Genomic DNA, 20,098 nt, shown 5'->3' with positions numbered 1-20,098 from the left:
TCTTCTTTCTAAACAGACCCTTTATGCTGCATGTGTAAATACAATGCTCTTTGTTCCATGAAATCAAAATGGACAATTCCTATTTTTTATGGAATGTTATAGTGTTTATCATAAATAATTCATTCATGCACATAATTTAAAAAAATAATAATCTTTAATTAAAAATAACTTCCCAATATTCTCAACATATATATATTACTACATCCCAACATACCAATTTTTTCTTGTTCGAGAAGCAATTTCATTTGAATATACTGTATGTCACAATAGGGAAGAAAAGACTATCGCACAAGGTTTAAACTAGCTGAAACGAAGTTTATCTGAAAGACATGAGCACAATTAATCGTCACTAACCATGCCTTGTGTTGGTTCCCACACATCTAAATAAAATATGTATTCACCCCAAGTGGTTTCATTTAATCTGCACTAAGAATTAAACATGAAACCACATGTGATCTTGTCTTGCACCTCTTGTTTGATTGGCTACAAGCCCAGCGACTTGAGCTCCAGACTGACCACTGAGCTGCAATGAGAAAAGGCCCAGATGTTGAGAAGGTGATTTTATTTTATTTGGGGGGGGGGGGTCTCCAAATGGCCCACTCACTTGGCCGTGAGGTCTGAAGCCAGGCTCCAGGAATCCTCCAGAGGGATCACGCTTCCCAGCCTAATGCATTCAAGGCGTGGAATTCTCCCCCAACCACCCTTTTCTCCCACTCACACATCTTATGCATGCACTATAAATTTCCCGGGCAAATATTCCCAAGCCAGGGCTGCAGTTTTCCAAAGAAAATCACAAATGTAGTGTATATCTGATTTTAGATTAGGGGCTAGAGGGGGAGAAAAGGTCTTAAAGTAATAGTTTACTGAGTGAATGTGATTCATTGTGTAAAACATCATCAGGTCATCACTTTAGAATCATGAGGTTAGATGTATATTCTTAAATCGCTGTTACATATATGTAATTGAGTGACTGTGGTTATGTTTGAAATAACATACTGACATACTACTCTTCCTATTTCTGCAGTACACAGTGTATATGTGCAATGCACTCCTTTAAAGAGTGACGTATTAAGTAGTTGCCAGAAGTTATTAATTTATGAAATAAATTAAAGGCAAGGCATGTTTTTCATAATAAAAATTTGAAATGGCCAAATATTTTTTTTGTCAAGATAACCAGTGTTGGGGAAAGTTACTTTGAAAAGTAATGCATGACAATATTGCGTTACTCCTAGGGTCACCAGATGAGATTGGCTGAAATTCGGGACGGGAGATTCGAAGATTCGATACGAATGAATGAAAATTAGCTTATCAATGCATATCTAAATTCGCGCCTACGGTATCTTTGTAGAACTTCAAAAAAAGAAACAAAAAGATGCTGCAGCCAAGGACGACTCTACCTCCACGGACAGTTTTTAATATTTTATCAGACAATAAATACTCAAGATTTTGCTTAAGTATAATTTTCGAGACAATTAGGGCCGGATTCGGGATTAGATTAGATTTCGGGACTGTCCCGAATTTTTCGGGACTTCTGGTCACCCTAGTTACTCCCTAAAAAATTAAGTTCAGTTGTTGTTGTTTTTTGACTGAACAAACAACTGAATCAATAAATGAACAACCGGGTAAATTAATGAATCAAATGATAAATAGTAACAGAATCCATACTATAATATTGGCTATATTAACCTGTGACTGAACAAACAGAACAAATAAACGGAATGTACAAACTTAATTAATACAAAGGTAACAGAATCAATCAACAGTGACTAAATTTGCTAGTCACTTGTGACTGAACAAAATGAGCGAACGACTGAATGAATAACCAAACAACTGGATCAATGAATGAATCAATAAACAGTAACAGATAGTATAATATTTGCTAGTCAATTGTAAATAAATGAAGAGAAGGAACAAACTGAACAAAACAAAAAATCAAACAACTGAATCATAAATAAACAAATAGTAGCAGAATCAACAGACATTCTGTTGTGTCACTTGTGATCAGAGCATGCTATACTTAGTTAAATAATGTAGACCAGAACCCAAAGATTTACACACAGATGTCATGAAGGGGCCAGAGGGGGTCAGTGAATGCTATTGTTTCACTCTTACAAACTAGCAGAATGACAAAGCATGTAATGCTGTCAAGTCAGAATCTGTTAGGCCTCAACCAACCACAGAAGTCCATGGGAAAACATTTACAGTCACACACACACACACACACACACACACACATACACACACACACACACACACACACACACACACACACACACACACACACACACACACACACACACACACACACACACACACACACACACACACACACACACACACACACACACACACACACAACCTGGGTTTTATTAGCAGAGAGCAGATTAGCAGAGAGCAGAGAGTGCCCTCTTACCCAATTTGCATGTACACAATCTGTGATTCGTCCACTATAACTCACTGTATGTGCCTCTGTATGTTCAAATTTTCATTTTAATGGAACTGACTCAAACCATCTACTGGCTGAATGCTATATAAGCGATTACTATCTGATTTCAGTCAACATTTCATTTGATTATAGGATCACATCACTCCAATGACATCTGTAGAGCCCAGCCCAACCCGATACAAGATAAAACAACAAACAAGCGAAAAAAATGTTCTAGTCATACCATCTTACATCTTTGCAGCAGACTAAATACAGCCTAGAAGTATCTTTTGGCAAAGCAAGATTGGAAATTAATTCTAGATTAGATTTAAACTTAGATGAGACTGGATTTAAACATAGAATCTATCAAATCTGTCAGAAAGAAAAAAAAGGCATTTTTTTCTGACTAGCAAAGCACAACAGGCAGCCAAATCTTCAAAATATCAGGCTGTTCACTAACAACGCAATAAATTAATAAGAAATAGAAAACAGAAGGCGATCCAGGCGAGATGTTTGGCACAAAATCAAGAGTAGAACAACTGTTGATTCTTTACTGTTTGTTGCCTCTTTGATTGCAGGGCTAAATTGTTTAATAAGTACTTAACCACAAGAAAGCCCCACTATCCTGCAGGACACAGCGGCTTTCCTGCATGAGCCAAACATGAAGTGTTTGGATTATTGAGCAAAAATAGCCTTAATGTAAAACACTGCAATATATTACTACTACACCACAAAGGCCAACAATTTATAAAAGTACTAACACAATGACTTTTTAGTCACTTTTACATTGTCGTCACATTTTAAGAGTTTGGAATTAAACATCTGAATTTGAAAATTTCTTTGCTAAATTACATAATGTATAATGTATGTATGGTGTATGGTCCTCAAACATGTATTTGTACCATTTTTTTAAAGAAACTGATCTTTTGATCAGCAAGGACATATTCAATTGATTAAAAATGAAAGTAAAGACTAACAATGTTGCAAAATATTTCTATCTTCTAACATTCAGTTCATCTATGAATTCTGAAAATAGATACTACAGTAAATCACGGTTTCCATTCTTTCACGAGTTCACACTTACATACAATTAGAGGGAGTAAAGTGTAATGCATATTTGGCGTGCTGTCCGGGGGAGGGCTCCGATCTCGGAGTTCGGCCCGAACCCAGAGTACTCCCCCCGTATGTAAATGGTTAGGACTAGAAGTGTGGAGACGGGGTGGTGGAGGGATGCTGCTAAACTGTCAACGAATTGAGGTGAGACTGCTGAATATATATACACCTCTTATCATTGATTGCTGAGTGCTCTCCACTCGTGTTAATTATCTGAGCGTGCTCCTCCCGAACTTTGTTAATAAAACAACATTTATTGAGTAGAAATAATAAATATTCAGCAAATCATCATATTAGAATGATTTCTGAAGGATCATGTGACACTGAAGACCGGAGTAATGATGCTGAAAATTCAGCTTTACCATTACAGTAATAAAATACATTTGAAAATATATTAAAATAATAATTTAAAAAAAAATAATATTTCACAATATTACTGTTTTTACTGTATACTGATCAAATAAATGCAGCCTTTGTAAGCATAAAAGAGTTTAAAAATACATAAAAAATATTTTCACCAAATTTTTCAATGGTGCATATATGCACATCAACACACATTTTACTTCCATTTAAGTATTGCTTTTGTTATAGCTAATTACTCTATATATCCTGTTTTGGAGATTCCTCACTGTATTCGAGGTGGATTTGAATTCTGACAAGAATTCAGTTCCCACACACACACACACACACACACACACACACACACACACACACACACACACACAGTTAACATCACTTCACTTCATTTTAAGTTACAAAACAAAGCTCAAAAAAAGAAGAAAATGTTCCAGCTACTTAGATTGTTCTTGGACATTTATTCATCCTGGGATTTGCAGAACACTGCATGTAATTGATGGGGACTGAAGAGGTGACAAGTGTTGTACAATGGGGCCTAATCCAAATTAGTGGCCGTTCAATCCCTCTACGACATCTCTATTGAGGAGAAATCACACTCTGGCAAGCATGAGTTAATCAAATTATAGGCGAATTGTTGAGAAAGATTCCTCAGCGCAAGAACCTGCGATGATGCAGTAAGGAATTAAAATGTTACCTTGTGCAAATTGCTTTTTAAACACAATGGCAAACCAGATAATCCATCAATCCTTACACAAAAAAAATTGCAGGACTTATAAAATTTAATTGAGACCAAAAAGCAATTCAGCATTACAGAATTCCAAACTACCGGTGCCAACAATGGAAGTCCACAAGAAGCCACAGGCCATTTTCTTTCTTTCCACATGTGGAATATGTCATGCTCTCCTTATGGCAGCGGCTCTCATTTACAGTACAGCCTGCCAGGCCACACGATGACCTGCCTGTAAATTTAACTCATGATGTCATTGATTTGGGCCAAGCAAGAGCAGAGGGAGGCTAAAAAAGATCACATAATAGCATACTCTCATATGTGAACAGAAAGTCCATCCTAACTAACTCTCGCTTTTTTTTACAGATTTTGCCTTTATTGTAATAGGAAAGTATAGAGTAGACAGGAAGTGGGAGAGAGAGGGGGACATGATCAGGAGGAAAGTGTAACATCCTGACGGTATGTACCCAAAGGGACACCGTAGCCCTCGGGCAAGATCCCTGTACTCTCGCGAGATTAAGCAGGTGATCAAGACGGCGAAATAAACATCCAGTTCAGAATGTCTGGTGTGCGTTCCAGTTATTTTATAAAAGCTAGTTTAGCCAGTGCGCAAGCAAGCATTGAAGCATTGCGAACAGCATAATCGAATTATAACTATGGAGAAATATAAAACTACTACAAATGTCATTATATGTGTAACAACGATATATTTTAAGTTATTGCAAATATATATACACACACATTTGCATATATATATAGGCTATATATATATATATATATATATATATATATATATATACACATATGTACTGTGGGGGCGTACGGTCCATATACGCAGCAAATGCTCTGCAAACCCAAGCCATTCGTGGACTCGCGAAATAACATTAACATTATAAATTACGATTGTCATTTTCTTCAAATCTGCCAGTAACGGAGGGTTACAGGTAAGCGGATACACAGCAGCTTTGGCTCGCCCAGGCTGAAAAATGTGCTGTTGCTGCCAGATCTCGATCAACGAAATATAACATTGTGTTTGATACATAACTAAATAGACTAAATCAAATGAAGAAAAAAAAGTTCACAACTGAGACTATTTTCATAGTATTTCATTTTCTCCATAAGGAAATTTATTTTTAACGAAAACTTAACTGTTAAAGACAGACCTTCTGTAAGCAGACCTACTGTAACTATCTGAGGCTGTAAATTGATAGTCTATGCATTTGTTATTCTATGTCTATTTGTGTTATCCTAATCTATTTGCATTATTTCAACTTTTTTTTAAAGGGATAGTTCCCCCAAAAATGAAAATGCTGTCATTAATTACTCACCCTCATGTCATTCCAAATCCTTAAGACCTTTATTCATCTTGGGAACACAAATAAAGATATTTTTGATGGAATCCGAGAGCTTTCTGACCCCCCATAGACTGCAATGTCATCACCACTTTCAACGTCTAGAAAGGTTGTAAAGACATTGTTAAAATAGTCCATGTGACTACAGTGGTTCAACCTTAATGTTATGAAGCGATTAGAATACTTTTTTGCGAAAAACGAAACAAAAAGAACTACTTCATTCAACAATTTCTTCTCTTCCGTGTCAGTCTCTGACGCTGTTCACGTGAGTACCATGACACATGCGTGTGGTGCTAACACAGGAGCCGGCCAATACTGAGCCAGCGGTCTGACAGAGAACCCTGAGGCTCTGCACTGTTTAATATATACATATATACAAATATTGCAGCATTTTGAGAGCGTAGGGAGATCGACTCAATTACGTCCTTCGCAGTGCTTAATGGGAGTGGGCTGAGCTAAAGAGCAATTGTTCCACATGTTGCTTTTTTTTGTTGCTCTGATTGGTGTCGTTTTCTGTACAGCATCATGGGTAATGTAGTTTTTCACCAGGAATTCTGCTGTAAATTCTGAAAAAAAAAATCTAAATCTGTCCAGAATCAAAAAAATTCTGGCTGCCATACAACCACATTACTTTGCTTTGTGTCACCATCAAAAATAGCAGTCTATTTCAAACAACAATCTATAAAACTATTATTATCAAAGGTATCTCATCCATCGTACAGTGAAAATAATGATCTAACAGTATTTATTAGGTTTGCTTCTATGTGCAATTGTAGCCAGCTACTCCTTTCTTTTAACATTAGTATTTTGAAAGATGTGGTGGAAACCAAGGTCAAAATAATAATGTCTATCACTGGGTTGTTTTTACAGTTCCACCCTAATTTGAAGCACAATAGGTTCCAACAGTGGAAGCTGTGTGTGAAAATATACACCCTTAGCAAATATTAAATATATAGCCTGGATATAAAAGCATTGACCAACAAGTCTCCTTGAAGGACATCATTCCCTTTCATCTCACAGTAAATCAGGCACAGATCTCCAGGTTTCTGTCTTGAAAGGCCTCAAGTATGAAGGGCTCCTTAGAGACAGACTGAGACAGGCCAGCCAGACACGACTGCAGAGTGAGTGACCGCAGCTGTTAGGGGCCACCCTCACTGGCTACTAAGAGTCAAGCCACCCTGGATGAGAAAAAGAGAGCCAGTCTAGGAGAGCAGCTGGCTAGAGCCAGGATTCATATGATTCACCCTCAACACATATATGCAGTTTAGAAGGTTTACATAAACCACTGCTGGCAGTTTTAGAACACAGCAGAAGAATTGGGTGGTTGAAAGCAAAACAGAAAGGGAAAAAAGGAAGAGGAAAAAGGAAAAAAGAAAGGGGAAAAGAGAAAAGAATAAAAAGGAAAGGAAAAAAATAAAATGAAGCAGAAAAGGAGAGGAAATGGAAAAAGAACGAGAGGAAAAGGAGGGAAATGGAAATACAAATTAAAGGAAAGGAACAGAAAACCAAAGTAAGAAAAGGGAAATGCAAGGTGAATGAACAGAATAGAAAGGAAAAGACAGAAAGGGAAAGGATAAGTCAAAGGAAGGTTTTATGGGATTATGGGACAGAGGGAGTTCTACAGGTGATTAATGTGCACGTAGTCTTCTGGGCATATCCGGTCAATACAAATTGCATTAGCTACATTAAGTCTGCGAGGTCGATATTACCAATGAAGTTGGAAATGAATTTGATCATTACAATGTGACTGATGTGGGATAAAACTAAAACAGAAGTGCAAAATCAATAAGGTATACAACCATAGCATATATCATATCCAAAGAGGCCATTTGATAATTTCCTTATAGTGATGGTTGCATTGATCATTTTTGTGCAGGGTCTTTCTATTTACTCTATTGCAATGGCCCCGGATTTGCACTGAGTTTAATATAATTGCAGTGCTTTTTGTTCTGTCTGAAGAGATGAAATTGCTTTACAGTTTTATCTAATCAACTGAAGACAAATTCAGTCAACGATATATTGGATGGAAAGATATATGGATGGATGGATGGATGGGTGGGGGGATGGACAGACGGACAGACAGACAGAGAGGTAGATTGAATGGCAGAGTGATAAATAGAATGATAAGATAGACAGACAGAATGATGGAAAGACATAGAATGATGGATGGATGGGTGGATGGATGGATGGATGGGTGGATGTATGGATAGATGGATGGATGGATGGATGGATGGATGGATGGATGGATGGATGGATGGGTGGATGGGTGGATGGATGGGTGGATGGGTGGATGGATCGGTGGATGGACGGATGGACGGGTGGATGGATGGATGGATGGATGGATGGATGGATGGATGGAACGACAGTCAGACTGGTAGACAGACGGACAGGCAGACAGATAGATAGAATACATACAAACTGAATTATAGAATAATAGCACAACAGATGGAAGGAAGGAAGCTTCCTCCTAAAGCTGATGTGAGAACAGAGTGTCCAAAGTAAAAAAAAAGAATGTTTCAAAGCTTAAGTCTCACTTTGTTTTCATTCAGTGGCTGAATGGCTTTGGATTTTCACTAAGAGGACATTCGCTAAGAGAAGGAACTCCGTGTTCAGAGCTGTCCGTCCAGGTTCTGGCTTCAGCACCAGTGGCCTCTAGCTGACAGTTCTGGGTCACCTTTTACTCTGCCATCATGACAAGGTGATGTTTACCATAACAAACCATGCATTCTCTTAAAACAGCGCTGAACAGGGAACAAAATGAGGGACGTCTAATTCCAAAGTGTTAAAGCTGTTTCATCACACACAAAAAAACATGAACACCATCCTGTCTCCTTACAAAAAATAAAGTGCATATGGGAATTTTTCCAGGATTTAACCCCTACATAGTAAACAGTTGAAGGATTAGTGTATCCTTTCTTGTACAACATAATTTCAAGCATTGTGGTGATTTTGTAGAAGAGGTCAAACTTTCTGTTTATGTCTGAGGAAAGACAAACATCTGAAAAAAATGAATCGGGTCGGGGGGGGGGATGGGGGGGGGGGGGGGGGGCTGAGTAATTTTCCATAAGTCTGGCTGTTGCATTTCTTAAATGACTTTGCTGTGTAAGTCATGTCATCTCTGGTGATCCTGCATGGAGTCATATAGCATAAGATATGGATTATAAATTCACATCTGGTCATAAGACAGGCCTCTCAATCAATAACTGACATGTCTAGACATAGATAAAAACAGTTTCTTTGAGTACAGCTATCGAACCCTTCAGAGGGGGAGGGGCTGGTGCACGAGAGGATGTGCATTTTATGTATCGTTAAGGAATCCAAATAGTGAACAGGGTCCTTGAGTTCTTCACAGGGGTCTGGCGCTGGTCTGCATCAGAGCTAATGGCCTTTTACGAGGCACAGGGCTACTTCTGTTTAAAGGACCCTGCGGGGCCCGTGGTGGGTGTGTCAAAGTGACCATTATAGACAGGAACTTGGTTATGTGGCCTTGACGTTAAAATTCTAGGATCCAAACTCATTCGGAATTTTTTTTTTTGTTTAAACTGTTGCAGTGCACCTTCAGATGTAAGTGTAAAAATGAAAGTGTGTAAAAAATTTTTTTTTTGTAAAAATAAAACATAAATGTTGGCTTGATCAAAAAAAAAATTAAAAAACAGTTTTAAGGTCAAATTTATGTTATAACAAGGCTCGGTGATTTACTTGATTCTGATTGGTCAATCGCGCCATCCAACTCTATGTTATCCCTCAATAGCAACCGGTAAAACTGATAACACAGGCTCATCTGGGGTAACTGAAGTCAGTGCTATACTCTTGCTAGGAATGTTTTTTCCTCGTGGAAGTTTTGCATTTAGTAAGCTAATAAAGCTAACTCAAATCAATATTTTGTGTACAGTTATTTAATTATGTCATCTGGCTATCACAGAGTCGCTCTCTTGTTTCATATAAACGCAGCTGCTGCCGTTTTGTGACGATAACAAACAGGTACGATTTTAAAACAGTATCATCTATATCTCTTATCCATAATTATTTATGTGGTGAAATGCTGTGTAATATGTGGTACGACTGTACTGTATCTGTCCGTCTAGTTTGAATTTGCTGAGCTATAGCAACTGCTCTCTCTCCGCAGAAGCTTTGTGATTAAAGAGCTAAAAAATATTTTGAATTTGAATTATTTACAAGTAGCTCTGTAATAAGCGGGACAATGTACATCCCGCCGTTTGTTATCGCAGAATAAAGTCCTGATTGTCCTGTCAGGGTTTATTCTACGATTACAACTGGCTGGATGTACATTATCCCTTAATCTGAGAGTGAATCAGTTTTTGCTAAGAACATTTCTAAGAAAATATCTCTAATGATTTGATTATCCGATGTGTGCAAGTCAGAGTTATTATCGTTAACTAAAACTAAAACCATAAAAAAAAACTGTTAATTGAAATACATTTTAACTGAATTTTTAAAAAACTACTTAAATGTATTTTATTTCATATAGTTGCAAAGGCCAAATTTGCTTTACCAAAATAAAGTGAAAACAAAATTCAAAAGAATAACAAAAACTATATCAGGATATATTAGTAAATCAATGATACTAAAATAGCACTAATGTAATTCCACTCATTTAGAAATGATACAGAAACAGAGTTTCTCTGTTCTGAGATAAAAACTGTAGGAATAAAATAAAATAAAAATAGCAAAGTAAATAATAGTAAAGTAAATGCCTATGGGAATGACTAAGGCCTTTTTTAAAAATGCTATATTGAGAACATTCTGGCTTCCGCTAATAAACTTGAAAATAGTGGAACAGGTGGCTCACATGTGAGCAGGACACCCAAACAGTGACCTAGCAACCTCTGATGTTTTTTTTTTTTTTGTCTTTCTCCCAAAGTCTCTCATTATCTATCCGGCTAATCTAAAACATGAACTATCCTGCTTTAATGTGATTTTGGTTTATGTGGTATCAACTGAATCAAATGGCAAAAAAGACAGGTTAGGTTTCCTCTTAAAGGTCGCAGACATTTACTGAACAGAATTTTATAGCCACTAAAACCTACTTTTTCCTTATTGCGCCAGAGCATAATCTTTAACCCTAATCAATTACACAACACAGAGCTTTAAATAACAGCCCTTACAGTGATCTGAATGAAATAACATGTTTTGATTTTAGAAGTCGTCATTAAACGCTCCAGTGCTTTCTGGAGACTGTCACTGTAACGAAGTGTGGAGTCCGTTATCTGGCTCTGGAGCATGGTGACATCATCACCCTGCAGTAAAATACCAGAGGGGAAATACTACACCACATGTGCCCTTAACTCTACACTTCTCTTTTATAGCATCATCATTGTTATTACTGTTAGCATGGCTATCCAATCGAGGACACATGGCTAGTTGTTAGACTAAATAAAAGTGACGGTGGAATCCAGAGTGGACAGACCATTTAAACTAAAGCTGAAACTGATTTGGAAAAGTAATGAATTAAAATTAAAATGCCACATTAAAGGTGCAGTGTGTGATTTTTAGCGACATCTAGCGGTTCGGCTGCGAGTTGCACTGAGGGCTCAGCCCACTGCTCACCCCTCCCTTTCGAAGAAGCTACAGTGCCTGAAACTGGACAAACATATCGTCGTCTGAGACAGCAGAGAATAGCCAGAGTAAGCCAAGAGTGTGTTACATTGTCACTGTTTCTGTACCACAGTCCATTATAAACCACATCATGGATAAAGTTTACAAAGCCATAGTCAGGTGAGGATCAACGATCTTAATACGTAATATAATAATAGTAATCAGCTGATTGTCTCACAAACGTAACCAGCACATTTCCCTCCACATAGCAATCCCATAATATAGCGAGGGAGACGAACCACATGAAACTATGCAACTATATATTGTTTCTAACAGGAAAGTAAAAGCTGGCTAATATGAGCTGTTACTGTGGCTGAGCTGGTTAAAGCGTAAAGCCTCGTTTAAACTCGACGCGTCCGCATGAGCCCAAAGGTGCACGCGGCAGAATGGCATGATTGTACAGCACGCGCGCCTAGACACCATTTACTACACACAATAGGCTTTTTTCTCTGATTTTGAAAACTCTTCGCGATCGACTTAAAATGCTTCCAAGATCGACGGGTTGGTGATTCCTGTAACGTTACTGTTTTACGGTCAATGACTAGAGTACTAATCAGCTGTCTCACGAACGTGCAGCACATTTATCCCCACATAGCAAAGCCATAACACAGCGAGGGAGAAGAACTAAGTTACATGAAACAATCCAACTACATATTTTTGTAAAGATCTCATCTTTGGGTTGCTGTTCCCTTCCTGACCAGCAGGGGGTGCTCTCCTTGAGTCTTCTATACCAGTGGTTCCCAACCTTTTTTTGTCTGAGACCCCCTTTTTCCCAATAAAATATTTTAGGGCCCCCTTAACATTTAATGATATTATCGCTCTTGTAAGCTTGCAGCAAGGATGACAAAATATGTTGTTTTCAAACAAATGGTATGTTTACTATAACCAGATAGGTTTATGCACAAATAATAGCCTATAATATTGAAAATACAATAACAAAAACATCAGTAGGCCCTTTGTAATTTAAAAACGTAAGCCTAGGAGAAGCCTACATATTGGCCCTATTTGAAATGCAAAACCAAAAATATTCCCACTGGTGTGTAGGTAAAAAAAGAAAGAATATAGGCTATTACTAAATGACTGCTGTCTGGGGCCTCAATACTTGCACGTTATTTGTGAGGCTTTATCAATGTGAGGCTTTATTTTTTACGTTTTTGGCGCTTTAGCGAGCGATAGTAAACTTGCGTTTATTAACGGAATAATGCGTCTTTCGGAAGAACATTGTAGCCGGAACTACTTCTCTCTGTGTACGTCTATGACGAGTCACGCAGGTTCTGGGCTACTCCGCAGCGGCAGCGATCCGAACCAGTTTAAAATAGTCCCAATGTAAACACTTATTATAGGTGTACCATAGTGGTTCAGGATAAGACAAAAACACGGATTGATGGATTCATGATGAACTCGCTCAATATATAAATTTTGAACAGGAAAAAGTTAAGGACTTTTGTTTAATGCTCATTGCTCCAAACTTTTCAAAATATGACGCGACCCCCCACAGAGCTCGCTGAGGCCCCCTTGTGGGCCGCGACCCCCCTGTTGGGAACCAATGTTCTATACCATGCTCACTCCAGGCCTACAGATGGCACTTATACTCTGGGTCCTGTTCTCTCCACTCCTGCAGATGGTGCCAACGTCCCTAACCTTGTTCAGCAATCTGCTCGTTAACCCTCATTCCCATCACCTGTGTCTAGCCCTTTATAAGTCTGTTTGTTCCCTGCCTTTGTGTTCAGTCTTGAGACTATGTACTCTGTGTCTCAGTGCTTTGTGTTCAGTTCTCAAGTTAAGTTTGTTCTTTATTAAGCCTTTTTGACCCTCGTGTCTATTTTGTTTCTCTGTTTAATGGAAGCTCTGCTTTCCTTGTTTATTTGTACTTTGTATTTTTTCTTCAAGTAAAGATTATATTTTTATATCTCTTCTGCTTTTGGGTTCAACTGTTGGGGAGATAGCTCAGTGGAAGACACCTTGCACTTGAGCACAGCAGACCCGGGTTCGATCCCCACCTAAGGCAACCCCGTTATAGCTTTACACCACTGACAAGGGAAAAGTCACTACTCACGGTGTTTATGGCTAGCTTCTAGCTTTCTGCTGCTTCTCTTTCAAGGTAGTGACAAAAGGTTTGTTCGTTGTCGGCTACGGTAGAAACATGACGTCACAATATGTCGACCTTCATAGAAGGGGATTCCCGCGGTTATGTAGATATAAATGTCTCATTCTAAGGTAATAAAAACATTACGGTTTATTAAGTAAGTTCTTTATACACCACTGAAAACATAGTTATGGATGTCATATTGCACTTCTGTTAATAGATACTAAAATTTTTTACACATTGCACCTTTAAGCCAAGTCAACCAGTTCTTCTCAGCGTAACAGTAACAATGCTCTGCTACGCCCTCCTAACTTTAACTGGGTCTCACAGAAATGGGGCAATAAATGAGGGACTCAGTCTCCCACATTCTCCACACAGTAACAGAAGAGCACCTGTCTGTGTCTGTCACACTACAGCTGCACCACAAGAGAACACGAAGAGTTCTTCTTGTTTTGATTTACTTTCCTTCTTTCTGTATTTCCCATTCTTTCTTTTCTTCCTTCCTTCTGTTTTTCATTTTACCTTCTGTAATTTCTGTCATTTTACCTTTTTTCTTTCCTTCCTTCTTTACGTATTTCTTTCCATTATTCAGTTTTTTCCATTTTTTTCTTTGTCTTTCTTTCTTTCTTTCTTTCTTTTATATTCCTTTCTTTCCATCATTCCTTCCTTCCTTCTGTATTCCTTTCTGTCCTTCGTTCCTTCTGTATTCCTTTTCTTTCTATATTCCTTCCTTCTGTATGGCTTTCCTTCCGTATTCCTTCTTTCTGAATTGCTACCTTCCTTTCATTTTTCTTTTCTCCCATCCTTCCTTATTTCCATCCTTTCCTCCCATATTCCTTTTTTCCTTCTGTATTCCTTTCCTTCCGTATTCCTTTTTTCCTTCCTTCTGTATTCCTTCATTCCCTCTGTATTCCTTGCTTCCTTCTTTTCTCCCTTTCTTCTTTCCTTCTGTTTTCCTTCCTTCCTCTTCCTCCCTTCCTTTCATTTTTCTTTTCTCCCTTCCTTCCTTCCTTTCTTCCTTCCTTCCTTCCATATTTCTTTATTTACATATTTCTTTCTTTCCTTCCTTCTGTTTTATCAGAGCCGTAGCACAGTAGGCCACATGCTCACTGCGATACAAGTTCAAGTCTGGCTTGCGTCGTGTCCTTGATCAAATTTTCCATATTTCTCCTCAACATTCCAAGCTCTTCTTCCTATCCTGTAAATTCAAAGTCCATAACAACTTTAATATACTATATAATATAGCTTAATTAACTTGTAAATACAGTTCGCAAGTTCACACAGCAAAACACGTCCCTAGAATATATTAGAAATGTGAGATTCAATTTCAGAGATTTCAAACTGTGACATCAGTCAAGATTAAAGGAAAGCCCATTCCAGTCCAGGATAACACAACAAGAATCTTGTTTCATCCTTGAATTAGTCACACTCTGGGCAAATCTGGGGACAAGCTCAGGGCGCAATTCGAGAACAGAGGACTAGAATGATTGAGCTGTCTCACGATTGCATGCTTTAGTCATTTAATTACATTAAGGAGCAATTCAGACAACCTCTCACTAAAAACCAGATACACCCTGTTAAAGTATTACAAAGCCTCACAATTAGCCAGTCTAATTAGTGAACGTCTCTTTACTGATTAGAGCAAAGATATAGGACATAGGCCATGTTTACACAGCTGCAGAATACTGTTGCCCGTCCTGCATTAGAGTCCTTAATACGGTTACAATCAAACACAGTTCAGTTATTTATGGGACTGACAACCTCATTCTATAAACAAACTAACACATGTACATTTTTCACCATCCGCATTCTCGGAAAACCCACATTGTAAACGGAACAGGACTGGACAAATATTTTTTGTGACGTCATACAGTGCGAGAGAGCCACTCTGCGCTGCTCAAACATGTGTCTACCGTGTGGTGTGGGTTTTCATGTGTGGTTTCAGTAACTTACAGCGACGGAGATATGAGCTGTGTGTCATCTGAAGGTTTTAGATCCAGTCACTGTTTTCCACTGGAGCTGCTCATGTTAGTTTGTGTTCTACACACGAGCGGCACGACTCAAATGAAATATGAACACGGTAATTAAGATTTGACGGATGACTCTTATTTTATGTGAGACAAAAGTGACAAGAAGTCTCAGATTTATGAACATCACCATTTTTTATATTATTTTGGTCACGGTCACTGTGGTTACTGGTAAGAGAATACAGGCTTCACTCATGTTGCACATTCATACAGGCAGTAATCGAGACGCTACTTTAAAGTTAAGGTGTGAGCGGGACATTTCAAGACTCACATCTGTAAGTAAATGTCAATCCCAAAAACTGACAGTGTGCACATAGCCACAATATCTTAATCTAAGAACATTGGAGACAAGTTATAACTTTCAGACATTCAAAGAGACCCTTTCACATCGCCAAGGAGCAAACAATATCAAATGCATTTAGCCCAGTCTGATAAATTCATTACTCTGCCTATTTCATCCAAACACTTATTATTGCCAGTGCAGTTTGATAAATGAAGGAAAATGTGTACTCACCCACTCCTCCATGCCTCTTCTTGATGGATATCTGAAAACAAAACATGAAATCTGTTAAAACAAGAATCAAGGTTGAGTTCATATTTTCTTAACAGTAACCATATCACATAAAACTGTCTCATGAAATATCAAAACAAAGGGGTTTTGTTACTACGCTCAGGTAACATGTACCATGTGAAAGGGACTTATCACGGTACTTTCAAAATGCAACTTTTCCACCTGAGACCCAGCAACTCACTATTTAATTTAGCAAGTTTATTAAAAGACAATACATGCTAATCAAATGTTTGGGGGTGTAGCCAATAAAATAATCGAAATATATGATATAATAATAAAATTACAATTGATATTAATTAAATATAAACTAGTGCTGTCAAATGAATTAATCGTATTAAGTTTGATTATATACTGTGTGTATATATATATATATATATATATATATATATATATATATATATATATATATATATATATATATATACACACATTACAAACTTTTATGTTGTGGGATTAATCGATTTGACAGCACTAAAATAAATATATATTTTATGCTGAATGTTTTTGTTAATATCTCTCATTATTAATTAAATATTCATTATTATTATACATAAATAATATAATAACTAATAATTTAACTTACATTGAGCGACATTAAAGACATTAACAAAAGCAATTTAGCATTACACTAACAATATCACACTGAATTTATAATTTAAATAAGTATTCAAACTATTCAATTATTATAATTTACATTTTCAATTATACTTCATGTCACCCATAGCGCTTTATACAACACATATTGTAACAAAGCAGCTCTGTGATAGCAGGAAAATTGCATTGCGGCTGTTGTTCAGCTATAGTCACTGCATATAGTTGTATTTAAATTTATATATCTAGATATATCTAGAGGTGTCCACAAAATAAAAACCCTGTGAATCGATGGGTCCTGTCAAATTTTTCAAAATCGCTCACCAACTTTTTTCCCTCCTGGTCTGAGTAAAAAGACTCAGATGAATAGATAATTTCAGAAGCAGAAGCAGTACATTTCTACTAAACACAACAATGATGTAAAAAAAATTGCAGGGTCTCCAAAGGTTAGGGACGTTTTACATTGAAAGGAAGCAGATGTGTTGTCTGGAATCACAGCAATCAACAAAACACCAGCAATTTTAATGTAATTCAACACATCAAGAAGCTGTTTGAAGTGTCTGTTGATCATTGCTCAAGTATTCCCTCAGCTGTAAATGTACACTGGGGCCCTCTGCCTCTGTTTAATGAGATCTGGGTCTGAAAAACACAGTGGAAAGAGGGGAAATGATGGATGATGTCATGGTTGCTTATAGGCTGTGAAATTTTGCAATGAAGGGTTGAATTTTCACCACACATCTCAAAGAGTTATGGCATTCAAACGCAAGCACAACCGAGGGTGCTACCCTCATAAAACAGCTTAAACAGTGCGTGAAAAACTGTAAAGCGAGACCATTTCAAGGTATGTATATTACATGTTATTTCTGACAAGACTGCTGGGCTGCTTACTGGAATGTCGCCTTTCATAACAAGTTTGCTGAGGATTACTATGAATTCTTGGAAGAAAGAGTGTGCACTGGAGTAAAGTCTTGCTGTGTTTCAAAGTAGTAATTGTCACTGACACAAATGTTGGTTACATGACATGTAATTAAGTGTCAAATGAATGATAGCTTTAGGAAGAGCCTGCCTTACAAAAAATAAATCTGGATCTAAAAGATACAACGCTGAAATATCCACACATCCATCAATCAACCTGACAGCAAAATGAACAAGAAATTCAAGGCCAAGACCTTCACATAACAAGAAAACAAACAGTGTTAACATCAAATACAAGAAAACAGATCACAACGCGAATGAAAAGAACAATGAAGGAAGAAGGAAGTTGTTTTGACATGTGGTCTATATATTAATGAGCGCCTTCCTGGGATATACTATGTCATTTTCTTGGAACTGTAGGATTCCTGAGTGTGAATGATGAAGGCTGTCAGGATTACAAGTATAAGAATTTCTCAGTCAGAAATAATGGATAGATAGACAGATGTAAAATAATAATGCCTGAGGGGAAACTCAGGAAAAGTAACTGTGCAAGTTACACTGCATTGGCTCGGAATGAGATTAAAGATCCTAAACGCAGCAACAACAAAAAAAGACGCCATAATTTCCAGAGGCAAGGGTACCGATACATAAAGTTTGCACAAACATCATTTGGGCTGAATCTGAATTATGAGCTGTTGGGAGATTTTGGATCACACTGAATAACAACCCCTGAAGTTCAATTCGTATTTTTGTATGTCTGGGATTCCCCTACACTTCATTTTTAGTTGTTTTATTTGGCATGCATGACTAACATCTATCATAATATTCATCACACTGGAGATTCAAAAATACATGTTTGATATTACACACATGTTCCATGTGGAGCTGATGCTGACCGGTCAAAACCGACTCATTTAAAGTCAACATGCAATGGCGCAACCCTTTTCACTACCGAACGAGAAGTATTTCGGAAGGAAACTGCATATAAAACCAAAAAAATAGAGGTGAGACTTTGTCTGAGAGATTGTCTCTATCTAAAATGGACTGATTCAGGAAAAGCGGTCAGTATATGATAGTTAATAAGATTAGTGACGTCAACCAAAAGATGAAACCATGAAAAGACGTTTTGGAGAAGGTTTTGGGGGGGATAACTTGCACAATTGAATCATTTGCAATAAGACCAAGAGTATTTATTAAGAAAGTCAATAGGATCAATTTTACCATTCTAAAATGTTTTGCAATGGATAATGGGGCATCTAAAATGCTCAGAACATCCTTATTTATAAGTCATACACCAAGTGGCACGTGGAAAACAAAGAGGCTAAGAACAATTTAGGGGTTTAAAATGACAGAGAATATAAGACAAAGAGAAAGATAAAAAATAGAAGGATAAAACAAAAAGTATGCGCTGTAAAGTACAAAAAAAGCCCTGACGGCATCCACTTCAAAGTGACCCCAGAGGGTTCGGGCGGGCCAGATGTAGTCCCGCGAGTAAAGCCTCATCCATCTTACATTCCATGAAACCCCCTGCAGCAGGACAACGTTTCTATATTTAGTTCTTCTCTTAAGCCTCGCTCAACCCGCTGGAATATGTTCCATCTAGTTCCTGCGTTATCCACCACATTTCAGCTTTTTTTCTAATCAGGCCTGTTGTTTTATCCGTTTGTTGCTGTTCTGATGGATGGTCTGTTTGGGCTATCAGACTGTGGACCATCCATCTTGCAAGCTGAGGTGGGCGGCTGAGTTGGTGGTATTTTTTTGAAGTTGACATCTAGAGAATGTCAAAGAAATGCAGCTAGCATGACGCGGGGTCTTGGTTGTGTTATGACAGAAACTGCCTTAGTGAAATGCACAGTTAAGCAGCGGGAGAAAAGAAGGAATATGTCACGGGTGATGTTGCGGGCACGACTTATCTGAGGTTGCGTATGTGTTTAATTTGGAGCCTGTGGATGCGGTAGATGTGTACGCGGACAGTTATCGGCTTAATAAAGCCCATCTTTTGCACAAGCGTGTGCCTGTTTTCTGAAAAGGAAACAAAAGAAGCAGGGTTGAGTTCTTGAGGAAATGAAAGATGACTTAAAAAGGAAGGATAATGTAGGATCAAACCTATTCTTGAATTAGTCCTGCTTTTAAAGGAAACATGGGGAGTTGAATAAGCACCTCATGTTGCTGCTTCTGAAAGTGCTGTGTATGTTAAAACCCGCTTTGAGAGCTGTTCTGCTTCTAGGCTCTTTGCCAGAACGCCTCTCAAGGCTAGTGGTGGTGAAAGGTCTATGCATCATTGCAAAGATGTGTACGTGGGTAAATGTATGTGCATT

The 20,098-nt window shown here is 37.8% G+C and overlaps 1 protein-coding gene across 1 annotated transcript in view; it reads right to left on the bottom strand.

Annotated features, from left to right (window-relative positions):
* stard13b (StAR related lipid transfer domain containing 13b) overlaps window positions 1–20,098 on the bottom strand; it is an 86,146-nt gene that overhangs the window by 48,369 nt on the left and 17,679 nt on the right. Inside the window, exon 6 of the mRNA XM_077208058.1 lies at window positions 16,218–16,248. Within this exon, the coding sequence (XP_077064173.1) occupies window positions 16,218–16,248 (31 nt within the window). The remainder of the gene's footprint in view (window positions 1–16,217; window positions 16,249–20,098) is intronic.

This window comes from Siphateles boraxobius, unplaced genomic scaffold, assembly GCF_051911475.1.
Source record: "Siphateles boraxobius isolate OS27281-9 unplaced genomic scaffold, OSU_SipBor_1 6, whole genome shotgun sequence".
Lineage (NCBI taxonomy): Eukaryota > Metazoa > Chordata > Actinopteri > Cypriniformes > Leuciscidae > Siphateles > Siphateles boraxobius.
This window is presented reverse-complemented; position numbering and strand designations above follow the sequence as displayed.